The sequence below is a fragment of the Phyllostomus discolor genome, chromosome 10, assembly GCF_004126475.2.
Source record: "Phyllostomus discolor isolate MPI-MPIP mPhyDis1 chromosome 10, mPhyDis1.pri.v3, whole genome shotgun sequence".
Lineage (NCBI taxonomy): Eukaryota > Metazoa > Chordata > Mammalia > Chiroptera > Phyllostomidae > Phyllostomus > Phyllostomus discolor.
In genome coordinates this window covers 85,374,085-85,391,078 of record NC_040912.2, presented here as the reverse complement: position 1 = coordinate 85,391,078, position 16,994 = coordinate 85,374,085, and the positions used below count along the sequence as shown (strand labels likewise).

At 46.6% G+C, this 16,994-nt stretch overlaps 1 protein-coding gene across 1 annotated transcript in view; it reads right to left on the bottom strand.

Annotated features, from left to right (window-relative positions):
- The window catches only part of MGAM (maltase-glucoamylase), a 76,412-nt gene that overhangs the window by 36,892 nt on the left and 22,526 nt on the right, over positions 1–16,994 (bottom strand). The window contains exons 9-21 of the mRNA XM_036010973.1: positions 14,269–14,381; positions 13,864–13,989; positions 12,439–12,570; positions 12,172–12,288; positions 11,188–11,301; positions 9,427–9,511; positions 7,943–8,060; positions 6,541–6,712; positions 5,119–5,235; positions 4,396–4,550; positions 3,491–3,575; positions 2,656–2,712; positions 2,005–2,129 (exon numbers count right to left, since the gene is read on the bottom strand). Coding sequence (XP_035866866.1) covers positions 2,005–2,129; positions 2,656–2,712; positions 3,491–3,575; positions 4,396–4,550; positions 5,119–5,235; positions 6,541–6,712; positions 7,943–8,060; positions 9,427–9,511; positions 11,188–11,301; positions 12,172–12,288; positions 12,439–12,570; positions 13,864–13,989; positions 14,269–14,381 — 1,516 coding nt within the window. The remainder of the gene's footprint in view (positions 1–2,004; positions 2,130–2,655; positions 2,713–3,490; positions 3,576–4,395; positions 4,551–5,118; positions 5,236–6,540; positions 6,713–7,942; positions 8,061–9,426; positions 9,512–11,187; positions 11,302–12,171; positions 12,289–12,438; positions 12,571–13,863; positions 13,990–14,268; positions 14,382–16,994) is intronic.

The following is a 16,994-nucleotide window of genomic DNA, read 5'->3' as shown; positions in this document are numbered from 1 at the left end:
AAGAGTGACCCAAAAGTTAAAATAGTTATGGGAGGCCAGAAGGACACTTCTGGCACCATGGTGGACTAGCTGGCCTGGAGGACCCACCCATTCAAACACTACTTGGTCCCAGATAAAATACAACATGTGATCCCCAGAGGGAGTGAATGTGACCCCAACTTGACAGCAGCCCTAGCTCGCAACCGAAGAGAGCACAGGTCATCTCCGGGAAAACGAGACTCACGTTGGGATCCCTAAGATCACCACATTTGAAACACAAAAACCGCTAAACACACAAAAGGGTAAGCCCGCATGAAAGTTGGCAAAAACAAAGGACTATTGACTTAGATTCCACCAAGGACTTTAAATAATAGAATTGTCAGGTACAAAGTATAAAATAACTATGGTTGACATATGTAACAATACTAAGGAGGAAAGAAAAAAAATCAACAGCAAAAAAAGCATGAGCTATGACCAGGAGTCAGAAGTAGCAGCACTCCCTCCGATAAGCTGCAGATGAAACCTGAGCTCCATTGGAAGGATTATTAAGAACACACCAGACAAAGAATGTTGCATCTTGAGAATGGTATGCTAAGTGAAATCAGTCTGACAGAAAAAGTCAAGAAGCATGTGATTTCACGCATATCTGAGATAGAGAACGGAAAACAACAAGTGAACAAACAAGAGAAACAAACAAACACTCACAGACGCAGACAGCGGAGGGATGGTTACCGGAGGGGAGGGGCAATGGGAGGGGTTGTAGACGGTAAAGAGGGTCCAACATGCGGTGATGAAAGGAGATCTGACTGGGAGGTGAGCACACAGTACAAGGGACAGATGATGTGCCATAGAATTGTGCACTTGAAACCTATATAATTGTATTACCCAATGTCACCCCCATAAATTTAATATTTAAAAAAAATACCAGGCAAAGAATGTTGGAAAGGGCAGTGTCTGCTTCAGCCCAAATGCAATAAAAGACAAGGGTATGTTGGGGGAATAGCAAGATTTTTGGCTTGGTGGCCTACCGGTGTGTCCAGAGACACAATTATTAAATACCTTCGAACCGGATCATGACTGGCCCTGAATGTCCCACTAATGAAAGACTTTGCTCTAAGCAGGGGACCAACAAGCTGAGATCTTCATTTGGGAAAGATAATTTTGGTATCAGTATGCAAAACAGCACAAAGCTGAACACTTAGAGACAAAGAAACCAGTCAGTATTAGATGTACGAGTATTTTCCATCAGTATCATAAAAAGTCTAAAGTTGAAAAATGAAGGTAATAAGGGAGGTTCTGAAGAAAAGACAGGTTTCTCACCTCCAAGGAACTTTCAGTGTACTAAAAACAAATAAGCTAATACTTATAGAAGCTCAGATATAAATGTGCACCTCATCAATATAGATGGAGTCTATAATTTTAGAATCAAAGAATCATAAAAGAAGTATCAGTGATGAGAGTGATCCAAAGTACATAAGAAGTCATTTTTGGCCCCATTTTTCATCACAAGAAATAAATGGCTCAGGTAAGAAAGCAAAGGGAAATCGAGATGACAGGGAAACAGAAAGTGGACGCCGCCCCCCTCCCCCCACTCCCCAGTCCCTGGACATGGAGTGAGTGAGTCTGGCCGAGGCAGGTAAGGTGATCCACACACTCCATTTGCCTGGAATTGAGAGGTTTCCCTAGTCGTGAGACATTCAGTGCTCAAATTAAATTGGTCCTGGGAAAACTAGGACTGTGGACCACCCTAGAACTAGTGTGTTTTGAGGAGAAATTCAGAGGGGTTTAGGAACAGCAGCGTTTAAGGTGTTTCCAAATCCATCTGAATGCAGCTCTAAATCAGTTTACTCAGAAGAGGCGGAGAGGCAGAGGGTAAGGACCAATCACACACACACCCCCCTCCAGGGCGTCTTATTCCCACCCTCCACGTGATGCACCAGCATCTTCTGCGTGCGGAGCAGAGGGGAGCAGCTGGGAGCAGCCGGGTTAGCTCCCTGCTCAAGGAAACGCCCAGCCTTGCTGTACCTGGCCACAGTGGTCGTGGCTGGCTGCTGGGTGGGGAAGATGTAGCCTCCTCTAAGGTGAAGTCCAATTTTGTCTCCAGGAAGTCCCATTTCCACTTTCTGGTTCCTCCATGGCACTTGGCCTCCCTGACGCGTGAAGACAGATCAAACACGTTGGCATGACAGGACATTCACCCCCAGCTCTCGTCCACCCCCTGTGCTGAGTTTACCGATGGCTCTCTCCTTTACCGCCCAGCTCAGTGACGGTCTAGCCGCACAATCAAACAAGAGAAGGGAAAAGAACAACAGTTCTTGCTGCTCTTCAGTTGGGTTTGGGGGAACGTGTAGGCCACGCTGAGGCTATGGGGCATACATGAACTGATGGTTCCAACCCATGACCAAGCTCCAACTGCCCATTGGCCCCTCCAGTGTTTGCCACTGAGGCATTCTACTTGAGTCTTTGTCTTATTGACTCAAATAAAGTACATGGAAGTCTGCCTGTCAGCGTTCATCATGACTGACGTCAAGTGACTCAGGCTCCCTTCACCGACTCGGCTGACGTGACAGAGGACACTACGGAAACACTGAGGTCGTGGGTGGACGCTTCTCTCTTGTCTACACGGCCACGGCCATGGTCTCGAGGAGTTCTTGAGGAAGAGTCAGTGCTACTTACAGTCTCATAATCGTACCAGACGGCATTGGGCATATAGGCCACCACTTTCTCAGCTCCCTGAAATGAAAACAAAACAGCGATCTTCATTGCCCAACCGCCGAAAGGAATAAAGCCAACATCCTAGCAGTCTTCAGCATATGGACACTGAGGGTGCATGAACGGCCTTTCTTGGCCCTGTTACCAAATCATGCCTTTCTTATGATAGGAATAATAGAGGCGAAGACACAGCAACCAAAAAAAAAAAAATCCTAAATGGAACCACATTTGGAACAATGATAATATCAAAACATGTCATGGTGAAAATTCCAGCGTTGCCTTGATTCTCTCTTTCATACATCACAACAGTCCCCAGTGAGAGGGACTCTCGTTATCTCACCTTCCGGCTGAGGAACTAGCATGATGACTTGTGCCCGGGCACATCGGTACCAAGTGGCTCAGGCCACAATCACACCCTGACCGGCCTGACCGTAGGGTGACACTGGGTCACCGCTCTGTTCTGCCTCTGCATCACGGAGCATGTAATGGTCTGCTCTGAGAAGCTGACAACGCATAGGACCTTTCCCAAACCCACAGTCGCCACTGCGGGCCTCTACACTGGTTGGGAACTCGTTCAAGGGAAAAAGACCAAGATTACATTTTTTTCTAGAGAAAAAAAGTGTGTTCAGTATCTGATATCCACCGTCCCCAATCCGCCCCCCCCCCCCACACTGTCTTCAAGGCTGACTCAGCCACAGAGGTTGGAAGTGGGTTTGGAATAAAGAGAAGAGAAATGGTTTAGGAAGAGGGTAGCGGGGACAGGGCAGAGACCACCCATGTGTCTCTCTGGGACACTTGCCTGGTCCAGAACCGGAGTGATGAGGAGGCCGGGCCCCCACAGAAACTGTTTGTGCACATCCCAAGTGTCTCTGTCCTGGTAGAACCTGGAGATTGGAGAGACGTCCTCTGAGGTCTGGGCTGGTGCTTCCTGGAAGCTCTGGGGCAAAGCCCCCACGTTATCCTGTGACACCTACTCAACTGCCACCTCCCCACTCGTGCCGAGAGATCTGCTTGCCTCAGCCCCCGCGCCCTCCTCGTCTTCCCCAGTAGGTACACTAGACAGGTCCGAGGCCGAGCTCTGCCTGCCGTATCTCCCTTTTTAGAAACAATAAGTAAAGTAGCTAATACATTTTAAACATTTAGCTATCAGGAGGGAACTGGATCTGATCACGAAAAACAGTAGATCATTAATAATTTTACTCGGTTAGGTTACCTGCCTTTTCAAGGAGAATGCCACGAGATGGCAAAACCCACAATAGTGACTGTGTAACGGAGCAGGCGTGTGCCCGAGGGTTTCAAATGTCAGACACATAAGGACATTAACCGTATTTTGACAAGGAAAGCCTCTGACGTCCAAAGCGCCTTCCAAAAGAGCCCCAGTTCAAGCCATCAGATCCTTTAGATGAAAATTAAAGAAACTAAGGATAAGAGAACTAAAGTGACTTGTCTCAGATAAAGAGTTAGCTGTTGATAGAACAAAGTAGATACCCCAGATCCGTGAGGTTTAGTCTGGTTTCCTTGCCGAAAGGGAACAGGCTGTAATATTTAAAATACCCCTGGAGTCGCATGCAGGCAACAGCAGCCTTGCAAATACCAGCTGGGTTTCCAGATATATTTTGCTTCAATTTTCACTCTTCCGTTTGATGACATAGTCAATGCCACCCAGATACATTAACCAAAGTCCTCTGGGTGAGGGGCACTTACTCATGCAGAAGGGGCCTGGCCACGGTGTCCCCCTGGCTGTGAGCCCGGTAGAAGAGGGTGTAGAGGTAGGGCAGCAGAGTGTAGCGGATGGTGAGGTAGTGCCGGGAGGAATTCAACAGCAGGGAGTCAGCTCCAAAGGAGGCAGGATCCTGGGCCTGGAAGGAAAGAAGCTGCAGCTGAGATGCGGTTGTGAGCAGCAGAAGTGCGTGGAGAACTCTAGGCTCCATTGGCCACAACCGGGAGTTTCCGTCCGGGAAGACGTGGGGCCCGGGCTGCAAACGTGTCCTCTGATCGGTACGCGTGGCCACAGGGAGAGCATTCCACCAAGGAAGTGGCCTTCCTGCGCCTTGCAACTCAGCCCCCTTCACGCACTCTTCAGGGGTGCCCTCTTGGGGGATTGCCCAGTAAATCGTTCTGAAGCATTTCGTCACTTGATTCTCATTGCAAAATGCGCAGCACGGATAGAAAGTGTACAGAGGTTGGATGGAAACCTCCACAGACTGGCCGCCTCCCTGGCTGCAGCAGTCGACACAGCAGCGGCTGTGTCACAGGGCATTCGGATGGCGCGGCTGAGGATCCGGTTGTTTGCCAGCAGTGGTGCCCCTTAGCCCAAGTGAAGCCCCGGGAAGGGAGGAGGATGGCTCAACACTGCCCCCAGAGGCCAATAGGTCCGGTCCTAACGCAGGCGCAGTTTATTTTGATCCTGCCTCCCCGGAGACTTACCCTGTAGCCTTGGCCATTGTGATTCCTGGAAAATGGGTAGAATGCCCCCAGCTGCATCCACCGCCGGCAGAGCTCCTCAGGGGCGTCCAGTGCAAAGCCACATATGTCAGCGCCCACCTGGGAGGACACGCAGACAGCTCAGGAGCACACCCCCCCTTGCTTCTACCAGGGACCTCCCACCCGCTCTTCGCTAACCTCTGACTGGGAAGGCTCACATGGTGTGATCGAATTAGCTTACATCCTGTGCCCGCTCCTGAGTGCCAGGGGACTCCCAGTAACTCACCTAGCCCTCCCGTGCCTCAGTTTCCTCGCTCTGTTTAGGTAGGCACCCATTACCTACAGAGGGTTTTACTAAATGAAATAATGTCAGTAAAATGCTTGACACTCAATAGCTTTTTGATGACTGGTTACTAGAAGTACTGCCGATACTATTAGTTTGACCACACCACGGTCAGAATTAATTTCCCAAAGCCTCAATCTGATGCTGTCGCTCACGTATTCAAAACTGCCAGGGTCTCCTCGCAGCTGATCCTATTAGCCCCCCCAAAACCTGGCCCCAACCCACCTTTCAGCGTCACTCCCCACTCCAGTTTCACACACCCGCCTGCACAGACCCATCGGTCCCCCCTTTTTACTGCTTTGGCTCATATTTATTTCTCAATATTAAAATGACCTCCCCCCACGAGTCAGAATAAACGACGTACCCACTTTTCAAGGTTAAACTCAAGTGCTGTCTTTTCCATGAAGTTCCTGTTGACTCCCTCCCCTGACCCGCTTTGTCCCTTGTCATCTTATCGGAGCTAATAAGTCCCTGTCACAGGATCTCCCTTAGCAGCTGACACGTGTCCCTGCCGACACGCTTGCCCTCATTTGTCATAATTGTGTGTTTCTTTATATGCCTCCTCTTGCTAAATTATAAACTCTTTGGGGAAAGAGAAGAGTTTCTGTTACTATACTTACGGTTTTCTCCACCCTCACCAAGCATACCTAACTCAGGACACATAGTAGGAGCTCAACAAGTACATATGTTGAATTGAACTACAAGATGAGACAGCCACTGTTAGGGTGCTGGTAATGCTATGTGTCCTCCTCTGGGTGCTGTATACATGGATGTGTTCAGTGTGTGAGATTCATCCACTGTATACTTAAGCATATGGACACTTTTTTGTGTGTATGTTATACTTTAATAGAAAAAAATGTTCCAGTGATAACCCCTCAAGGTCAAACTTTCTATCTTTGTAAGGCAATAGAGGAAGAATGTCGTGGTATCAGAGCCACACTGATGTAGCTGAAACCCATGCTCTCAAGACATGAAGTCCCTGGGCCCCAGAGAGTAGGCAAGGGGAGCCTTGACTTGAAAACTTTCTAGAACAAGGCTTTCTGGGACTGGGGTCCATAAGAGACCTTGGGATGGGGACTCACCATTGGGATCCCAAAAAGGTTGAACTCGAGCATGCCAGGGATGGACCACTGAAGGTCATTCCAGGTGGCCGTGTTGTCTCCCAGCCAATGGGCTGCAAACTTGCCAGATCCCGCAAAGGTGGAACGGGTTAGGATGAAGCTTCTCTTACTAGGGAACACAGCCTTGACAGCCCTAGAGAAGGAGAGAGAGGCCTGGGAGTCCACGTGCGACCTTAAGTGTGTCTCAGCCTACCAACGTCCACCAGGGACCTTGGAAGTCAACAACCGCCCCCATCCCCCCCCTCTAGTTCTCCGTCCATGGGGTAGGGTTGCTGATGGGGGCAGGCTGCACCAGTAAGTGTATTTATGTTTTCTTTTACTTTAAGTTTTTTTTATGTACATCAATAACTCCATAATCTTCAAGACTTATCAGATTGAGAAGGCTAGTACCTAGAGGTATACAATTTTTAAGGAACAAAGGTGAAGTTTAAATTTACATAGCTGTATATATACAGGGTGGGCAAAAGTAGGTTTACAGTTGTGAGTACACAAAACACAGTTTACTCTTGTATTACTACTTATTCATTATTGTATTATTTCCAAAGAAACAACTGTAGCGCTACTTTTGCTCCATCTGTGCCTTGGTCTTTCCTGGGGTGTGATATTTTAGACATATATACAAAAATGAACTTATGAATCCCCTCTTGGAACTTACATTGTTTTTTAGTAAAATCCCTTTGGTCACAATTTCATAATAACAAAAGACACTTAAAAATTATATGCTTATGTGGGAATTTTTAAGTAAATATAAATAATACATTATCTATATTTTTTAAGTAAGAAGTCTATTATATGCAACAACTTTCAAGAAGGCTGAAACGATACCATGACTTTGCTAATGAATGAACGTGGTTCGGGTCTGACCACCTTTGGTCACAGCTGCAGTAACTACAATAAATTCCCGATGCCTTCTCCCCACTACAGAGTTCGAGTCCATGCACAAGGCCGGCACAGCTCTGTAGGAGGATGCTGGGCTGGCAGCTGAAGCCCCAAAGCACATGAAGGTGGAATTACTTTGTCAGTACAGTGTGGCAAAGAAGAAGATACACGGGCCTAGGACTCTTGCAGAAATGAGCTTAAGTTCTGCTTTTACTATTTATTAGTTGTTTGACCTTCATCAATGACATCTCTTTCTTTCTTCCATCCTTCCATTTATTTATTTACTCATTCATTCTTCCATTTCATACATTCCATAAATATTTTTGGACTCCTTCTTTCCGTGGTGCTACGTAGTTTCTTCATCATTCGGTAATGATAACCATACCCCTCTTTATGAAATTCTTACAAGTAACACACTGGCGCCTCACATCCAGCTAGATCAGCCATTCGCCATGCAGTAAGTCCCTAGCAACAGCGGCCTTACTCTGCTGTGGCGATGGCCATGGAGTAGCCGTACAGGTTGTGGACATCGTACTGCTTGCCCCAGTGCTGCGCTGCATCCATGCAGAGGGTCTTGCAGAACAGGTACCCGTCCAGGATTCCTGGGAAAAAGCAGGATCAGCCCTGAAGGTGCACGTCCCCTGCTCTGTGACCGTCACAGACCCTGAGGGGTCTGCTCCCCAGGCAAGCCTTTATTGGGGCCACCCTGTGAATGATCACATGGCTTCCTTACTGCCAGAGGGCTCTAGATTTGGGGCAGTTTCTCTGATGTACAAAGAAATCGTGCCAGCCCACCACATTCCCCCTTCCCGGTGCTCCTGTGACTAGAGGCAGGCATTTGGAAGCAAGGGGATCCAGACAGATTTGAGATTCAGTCTGAATTCTTCAAACTCAGCAAAGTTAACGGGTTCAAAGGTATCAATACTGGATGAAAGTAAAAATTAATTTCTCACCCCTTCTCTCCACTAACCCAATATTATAAAGGGCGATTGCCCAATCTCTCTTCCACGCGTGGATTCTTTTCTGCCCCGATTGCACCACGCTGGTTCAGAACCAAAATGACCTTTGGCTGTTGACTATTGCAAAGGGTTCTTAAGGGCTTATTGACTTCTGGCCTATTGATCTTTCTAATCCATACTGCATATTAATGCCAGGTGAATACTTCCAAACCATTTGTCTATCACATTTCCCTTTTATGAAAACGTAAAAGGATTCTCTCATAAGAAGAATAAAGTGTGAGCTGCTTCACCTCTCATCCAAGTCCTTCAACTCTGGTTCTGACCCAGGTGCTCCAATTCCCTATTTCCCACCAGACTGGAAGTCATCATAAAAGGCTATAGTTCTAGCAGCTCATTCCTTTCTGGATGAAGATACAGTTGGCCAGAGAGCCTCTAGCTCTAGTTCTGTAGCCTACAGTAACTGCTGTGATTTCAGGGCCACACCCTGAGGGGCAGTGCTGTTCCAAACACAATGAGAGCTCTTTTGCATCATATTCACTGACTTTGAACCTGACCTCCTAAGCCACGGCTTCTGGCTTCCTTTAGCCTATGGTTCAGGTCCGTTCTTCACACTCTTGATATCGCCAGACCTGACCCTCGTCTAAAGACCAAGCCTCATTACCTGGTCTTTGTCCGGTAAATCCTGATGTGCGGGGGAGACTCCAGAGCCACACAGACTAACCACTAGCCACTGGCTTCTGCAGCACAGCTTCTCTAGAACTTTCTCTAGAAACAGCTCGGACTGTACGTAGCAGGAATAGATCGCTCCCTTTGAACTGATTCCTCATTTAGGAAAGCATGGAGTGTTTTGATTTTCTTTCTTAGTTTTCTTTATATATTACCCACATTCTCCTTTCCATACGTGCCCTTATATACAAACTCCCGTGCCGAGTTGCTCATACATGTCCTTATGAATTTAAAATACCGAATGTGCATTGCCACTTTAGTCAGACTAACCAGCAAGACTTACTGGGAGTGAATGGGGGGTAATTTAGATTGCTTGTCGAACATCCTGAAACTGAACCATCGACGAAGTTGGAGACCTCATTCATATCCTGCATGACCGAGAGCAAAAGTTATTAATAAACGATAACAAGTCAGCTTATGTTATACTAATGGTGTCTTTTTTGAGGAATCAGAAAAAATGATCCCGGATGTTTTTCAGAGGTTCTTAGGTACATGGATAGAAACAGAAATTCCTCTCTTTTCTATACATTGAAGATTTCATGAAGACAGTTCTTAAAAATCCCTTCAAAACTTAGATGTTTGTAATCACTGACAGTGAAAAATTTCCAACACGTTAGCTGAAAAACGATTTCACTTATATGATTCAATATAGGTCAACTTACATGTTCTCTGTATATCCAAATACACCTATGAACATACACACACAAACACACACACACACACACACAAACATGTATGTAAGCAGAGAGAGTGAGCGAGCAAGAGTGTGCCAATGGCTGTGCACACGAGGGCCTGGAAGATACATAGCAAAGCATGCCTTTGGGTGACATCATTTTAGAAGACTTTGCTTTCATCTTTTTAGCTCTCTATATGGTTTGCATTGTCTATATTTCTCTTATAAACAGAGAAAAAGTTCAATTTTAGAGGTCCCTCAATTTGGCTAAACATCTGCTGCTTTGCATTTGTTTTCATTTGGCAATATGTGAGATATTTGCCCTGCCTGTAGTCACAGCACCTGGGTACTCTGACTCTGACTAGTGTGCCCAGTATCTCCAAAGGGAAGGGCTTTGAATGGGTAATTGAACACTTTGTGCACTTGTGACAATATAAGGAGTATATGACCTGTGAGTACTTCTGTTTCAATTCATTCATTTGTGAAAGGAGTGTTAGAGGGGGCAGGGGGCGGGGAGGGGGCTGGGTACTGATTACTTCCGGTTCTAATAATCTCATTTTGATTCTAAGCTACCTGTTTTGGTATGACTATTCGAATAGGAAAAGAGGGAATTTGGACATTGAGTAGTTAAAAATCGTGACCACAAAAGAAATACACAACTTGAACAGACAATGAAGGCATTGAACTTGTTGAAGATTTTGCTTACCTTGGTTCAGTCATCAGTTTAAATGGAGACAGCAGCCACAAAATCAAGAGAAGGCTGAGATGCAGAGGGCGGCAATGGAAGAGTTAGGAAAGACTATCATGAGCAAGAATGAGTGTCATTAGAGACCAAGGCGAAGCTCATTCACATGCGCATGGGTGCAATTACTATGTCTGGTTGAGAAAGTGGGCGGTAGAGAAGGCGGACACCTTGGACCAGCAGAAAGACAAACAAGGGGGTTGTAGAGCACAGGAAGCCTGGAACATCGCTGGAGGCAAAAATGACAGAACTGAAGCTGTCCTATTTCAGACACATCATGAGAATCCAGGGTTCTTTAGAAAAGACAAGAATGCTGGGAAAAACAGAAGGCAGCAGGAAAATAGGAAGCCAAGTAGGAGATGGATGGACTCCATGAAACACCACAGACATGAGTCTCAGGGGTGGAGCAGGGCTGCTGAGGCCAGGACATGAGGCCATCGGTCATTTACAGGGTCTCCAGGGTTCAGAGCGGACTCGATGGCACGTGACTCACACCAAACAGGGAACACTCTCTTATTGCCACACTTGCTTTCCTCTCCTTCCACTCCCCCTCTGCTCCACGACCCAGCGATATGGATACACACAGTCTGAATGTCAGTCCCCTAATAATCTAAACACTGACAACTCACAATCCAGATTCCATCAAACTCCACTTGGTTGTGGAAAAGCTCAAATTCCTTTGCCCACCAGACAGTGCACTCGGGGTTGGTGTAATCAGGAAACACAGTTTTTCCAGGCCAGACCTGAGGGAGAAGAAGGAAAAACACTCAGATTGAATAACGTGAACACAGAGTAAAAGAGAGGACTTTGAAAAACAATCCTGATATGACCATGGCAACAGAGGTGCCCGAGCACAGGTCCCTGTCAGGAACAGGAAGCACTATGAGTACCCAAAATAAGGGTCAGGAGGGGTCCATCACTTGAGGAAAAACTAATTTTAAGAACTGGTTATGTCCTTGCTAACCCTCAACTCTGGTTCACCATTCCCTCCCACTTCCTCTACTCCGAGTTCTAGGAGTGGTGCGTTGAGGGGGAGGCTGCGTCAGTTTCAGCTGGTCGGTCACACATCATGGGCTCTAACCACCAGTGACTTCTCTCTTTCCCACCCACTCCTCTCAGACACTGCGTACTCGGGTCGGTGGTGGGCTGGAGTGAACCAGCAGATAACAGCTTCATGGAAGACAAGGACAAAGGAAAGTTTGAGAAAGAAACAGTCAGACTTCTTTACTGTCAAATACTATGGAGACACTGAGTAAGAAAAGGAAAGAAAGAGCTCCATGGGATTTGCCAGTTAGGCGCAGCGTCAGTAAAGCGATGGGTGGCGGGGAGAAAGTAGACCGCAGTCAGGTGACGAGTGAATGGTGTGGGGTGAGGAAGTGGATGTTCCATTCGGGAGCTGTTGTGCAAAGGGGCTTGACTGTGCAGGGAACGTAGGAGCCAGCTGGGATGGCTGGTAAGTGTTGGGGGATGAAAGGACAGGGAAGGTGTAGCCCCAGGATAGATACAGCACCTGAAAAGGTGAAACAGAACCATCACACACACACACACACACACACACACACACACACACAGCCACAGCCCCTCCTTCAGCCCTCAGTTTCCCCATAAGTTACCTCCCCAATGAGTGGAGTCACTCCGTCTGAGGCATTGACCCATATCTTCATAGCTGAGCCCCTGTCATAGGGGCCGTAGGGTTTGCTGGAGGAAGAGTTGTTGGAGATGGCTGGATCCTGAGAAGGGGAAAAACACAATGAAGGACCGGTCTTTAAGCTAGAGGCACTATAAGGAGATTGGGAACTGGGGGCCAAGGGAACGGAGCTGGGTGTAATGACAAGGAAGAGCAGCCCCCGGGCTGGAGGGGACATGAGGATGGCACATACCACGATGATGACCAGTTTCTGTCCATTCCTGTGCAACTCCTGAGCAAACTCCGGAAAGCCTCTGAACTCCACTGGGTTGTAAGTGAAGTCCTTCCTCCCATCCATGTAATCGATATCAGCGTGCTGGACATCCTGAAAGAACGCACAGGTGCACACCTGAGTGCCCAGGAACTTCCTGTCACGTGAGTCGGCCCCGCTATTAGTGTTCCTATTCAGGGTACCCAGTGACCCTGTGCTGGGCTCTCAACAGGGCTCTTAATCAGTCCCTGGCACCTAAGGGCTCCTTCTTCCAGTGTTAATTTCAAAACAAAGGACCCATTATTTCTCTAAGACCTGGCCCTGCCCATGAATCAAATTCGCTGCCCCACCCTACCTTGTGGCTTGGCCTTTGGCATTCAAAACCAATCTAACAAACAGACCATAACAATGACAACCAATCACAGCGGATACCAAAAACATAGCCGTTCCCCTAATTCTACCCCATCCCCAGGATGAAGGGAAGAAAGGGCTGTCTTCCCCCTCGTGTCATCACCCTGCATTCTGTAGGGCTGCTCCTCTACTTCAAGTCGTCTTTGGTGATTACTCTTTCCTAACTGAACCTGTGCGAACAGAGTGGAGCCCAGAATGAAGCTGACTCTTGCTCTAGAACCCACGTACCTGCCTCCGGTGAGCTGGGATGGGAGAGAAGAGGGTTACTCCTGAGACTACTGGGTTTTTCTGTTTGCATCGCTTGTAAAAACCTCACTCCACAGTACACAATAGACACATTCAAATTTAAGCACTTAAACATAAACATATTTCATGACATGTATGTCCTGTATCTTTTAGCTCACTTAAATTAGGAAAAGTCTTGAAAATGACATGTATTATGTAAACAAAGTGCATTATATGAAGTATAGTTAATACAGTAAGCATAAAAATTTTTACCAATAAAAAATGTGATAAGAAAAAATATAGACGAAAACAGGTTATCTCCTAACCCCATAATTGTTGCCTCCTAGTACTATTTCCTACTAAAAGGAACAAGTTCCTTGAAGGATGGCAGACCTATCCAAAAAAAGTCTACCATTCTAAATGCATAAAAATCTCTTTTTAAAGATTTTATTTATTCATGTTTTTTTTTTTAGACAGAGGGAAAGGAAAGGAGAAAGAGAGGGAGAGAAACATCAATGTGTGGCTGGCTCTCACGTGCCCCCTACTGGGGACCTGTCCCACAATCCAGGCACCTGCCCTGACTGGGAATAGAACCAGCAACCGTTTGGTTTGCAGGCCGGCACTCCATCCACTGAGCCACACCAGCCAGGGCTAAATACTTAAAAATCTTTACAGTACATTAAAAAAAACTCAGGGGGAGAAAGTATAAACCATTAGTCTTATTCCCCAAGGGAACACTTATTTAGGAAGATTTTTTAAAGCCTTGCTTACATAGGGGAGCTGTGCCGCTCGGTTTCTCTGCACGACCTCCTTCATGTTGTCCAGGGTGCCGTAGTCATAGCGACTGAGATGGAATCCAAGTGTCCAGTAGGCGGGCAGGGCTGGCCGGCCAACGAGCTGAAAGAAGTATTTGAAATAAAAGTTAGCAAATGCCCCATTTTTAACAAAACCTTTACTAAGCTTTGGTTTAGTGGTGCAAAACACTCCATTTTCCAACACCCTTTTTCTTTGATGTCAGGCTATGTTAGTCTATTTTCCTGGTCCCTGCACCCATCATTGAGGGTAGGGTCAATTTGTAATAACAGATTTACAATAGCTACTTATAACAGCAGATTTTCATGAGTCACACTTGCCTATCAAACGTGCTTCCCTTTGTGCTATTGAGGATTTCCTCACCTCCAGGTACTCCTGCACCACTTGCTCCGGGGTGTCTCCCAGGAACACATAGAAGTCCAGAATGCCCCCGACGGTGCGGTAGGTGATGGCTGGTGTGGGCTGGAGGGTGACCTCTTGACAGATTCAAAAGGAAGAAAATAAAAATTAGGATTTATCCCAGAGTCATAATCACAAAGCTCTAGACCAGAGGCTGACAGTCATCCGAACACGGATAAAGTGACCCTCGGATTTTGCACACACAGGGACAGGCTCCGGTCACCAACGTCCACCCTCCCGGCACACAGGAGTCCACGCCTTGGTTCCGTGACCGATTTTGATCACCGGTGACCGGAGGGTCTCAGCCCCTGCGTCAGGCCCCGGGCTGCCGTGAGAAAAGCAGCCAGTTTCATGAAGGTGTCCAGAACAAGCCATTATAGCGTAACATTTATTTTAGGCTGAAGACATTCAAGTTTCTGAAATCTCTTATCAACCTAAAAGCAGAGCCTCTTTAAGTACTTAGCTGCCGTAAACCCCCTCCCCTGGAGGGACCCTAATCTTTTCTGAGACAAGGAATTAGCACCACATCCAAGCAGACACTGTCACACGAGGATCATACCTCCCAATGGTTCTCCCCAGGGCTCATTTGCTTCCCCATAAGTGCCTTTCACCCCTCCCACCTCCCCTAAGAAGCCATTTATTTGTTTCATCATCGTGCTTTCCTCCCCCTCCCTTTTACCTATTAGGATGCTATATGGAAGCCCCAGATTTAACCACCTCTTTCAGGTGCCCTTCCCTGAGCATTCTTGTGTGTATGTGTGTTACGTGTGTAAATAAACTGTCTTTCCTCCTGCTAAGCTGTCCTTTGTCCATTTGATTCACAGCCCATCAAACACTGAACTTAAGTGGGTGGAGGACAAAGATGTTTTCTTTGACATTCACAACTACATAATGCACTGTGTCTACCCTGCACTCCACCGTTATTGCAGGAATATGACCCAACTGGACACAAGGGGGTGGTAGCCTCAATAAAACTCACATCATGCAAGAGCCGATGAACTGAAAACACAGTCAGAGAGGATGATACAAACTCAGAATCCCTCTAAGCCCCAATCGCAGCTCTCAGAAGTGAGGTCTCCCCAGGCTCTTGGTTTGCACCGAGGGATAAAAAGTCCTCCAAGACCTTACAGGCAAGAAGGGGCTGGAAAGAAATATTCCAAGTCATGAAAGACAAGGACCTACATCCCAGATTGCTCTATCAAGCAAAGCTCTCATTTAGAATGGAAGAGAAGATAAAGTGCTTTTCAGATAAGGTCAAATTAAAGGAGTTCATCATCACCAAGCCCTTACTTTATGAAATGCTAAAGGGACTTATCTAAGAAAAGAAGATAAAGAAAAGACATGTATAGTAAAAGGACAGCAAACTCACAATTATTAACAACCACACCTAAAGCAAAACCAAAAGAAACTAAGTAAACAACTAGAATAGGAACAGAACCACAGAAATAGAGGGCACAAGGGGGGGCTAGCAGTAGGGGTGGGAGGAGGAGAGAGGGGGAAAAGGTATAGAGAATAAGTAGCATAGAATGTAGGTTGAAAATAGATTGGGGGAGGGCAAGAATAGTACGGGAAATGTAGAAGCTAAAGAACTTATAAGTATTACATATGGACATGGACTAAAGGGGGGGAAGGTGGGTGGGAGAGGGGGCACAGGGGGGAGGGGAGTGAAGGGGGAAATGGGACAACTGTAATAGCATAATCAATAAAATATATTAAAAAAAAAAAAAAAAAGTCCTCCAAGTCTACTGAAATGTACTCCGTGGCCACAAAAACAACTCACACAGAGCGCCTCGGATCCCGAGACCTATCCCATTTTGTGGTTCCTTTCATGGACCTGAAACTGTGCAATCCTTACGTTATCTTAATCTCCTCTTAGACTACTAGGTATCTCAGAATCACCTACCATTCTATTAGGTGTGTTAGAACCACTTTAGATCATCTAAGGTGATTCTCAAATAATCCGCAGTGAAGAGTCAGATCATAGTTTTTAAATTTGTAATTCTTTGCAAACTGGTACTTCTGTAAAGTGACATGAAAATGAACCACTAGGAGCCCTGGCTGGCATAGCTCAGTGGATTGAGCACGGGCTGTGAACCAAAGTGTCACAGGTTCGATTCCCAGTCAGGGCATATGTCTGGGTTGCAGGCCATGACCCCCAGCAACCACACATTGATGTTTCTCTCTCTCTCTCGTTCTCTCTCTTTCTCCCTCCTTTTCCTCTCTAAAAAATAAATAAAATCTTAAAAAAAAAAAAGAAAATGAACCACTAGGAAAAGGTCTGTGTGTGCACTTGGATGCTACAATAATGCTTACTCTCAATTTCTGCACTCGTCTTACTGCAGAACTGAAATGGCTTGTGACCCATCTGTGGGCCATGCTCTGAGGGTCATGGATCTGGTCCACTGATACTCAGGTGAGAAGAAGATGGGGATCAGTATGCTAGGCCCACTATGGACCCTGGAAAATTCTGATACATCTCTTCCTCGCTTGTGGTGATTGATTCATTGCCACCAGGATCTGTTGTTGCCGGTGCAGGTAGGAAAAGAGCAGCTGAGAATCCCTGATCTAGTTTAAAACCTCCAAAGATGAGGAAGCTAGCCAATTGCTAGACCCCTATGATGTCACACTGTTTGGTCCTAAACAGTCTGACCTTGCTCTGCATGACCCTTGCCACTCCACTTGACCCTGCT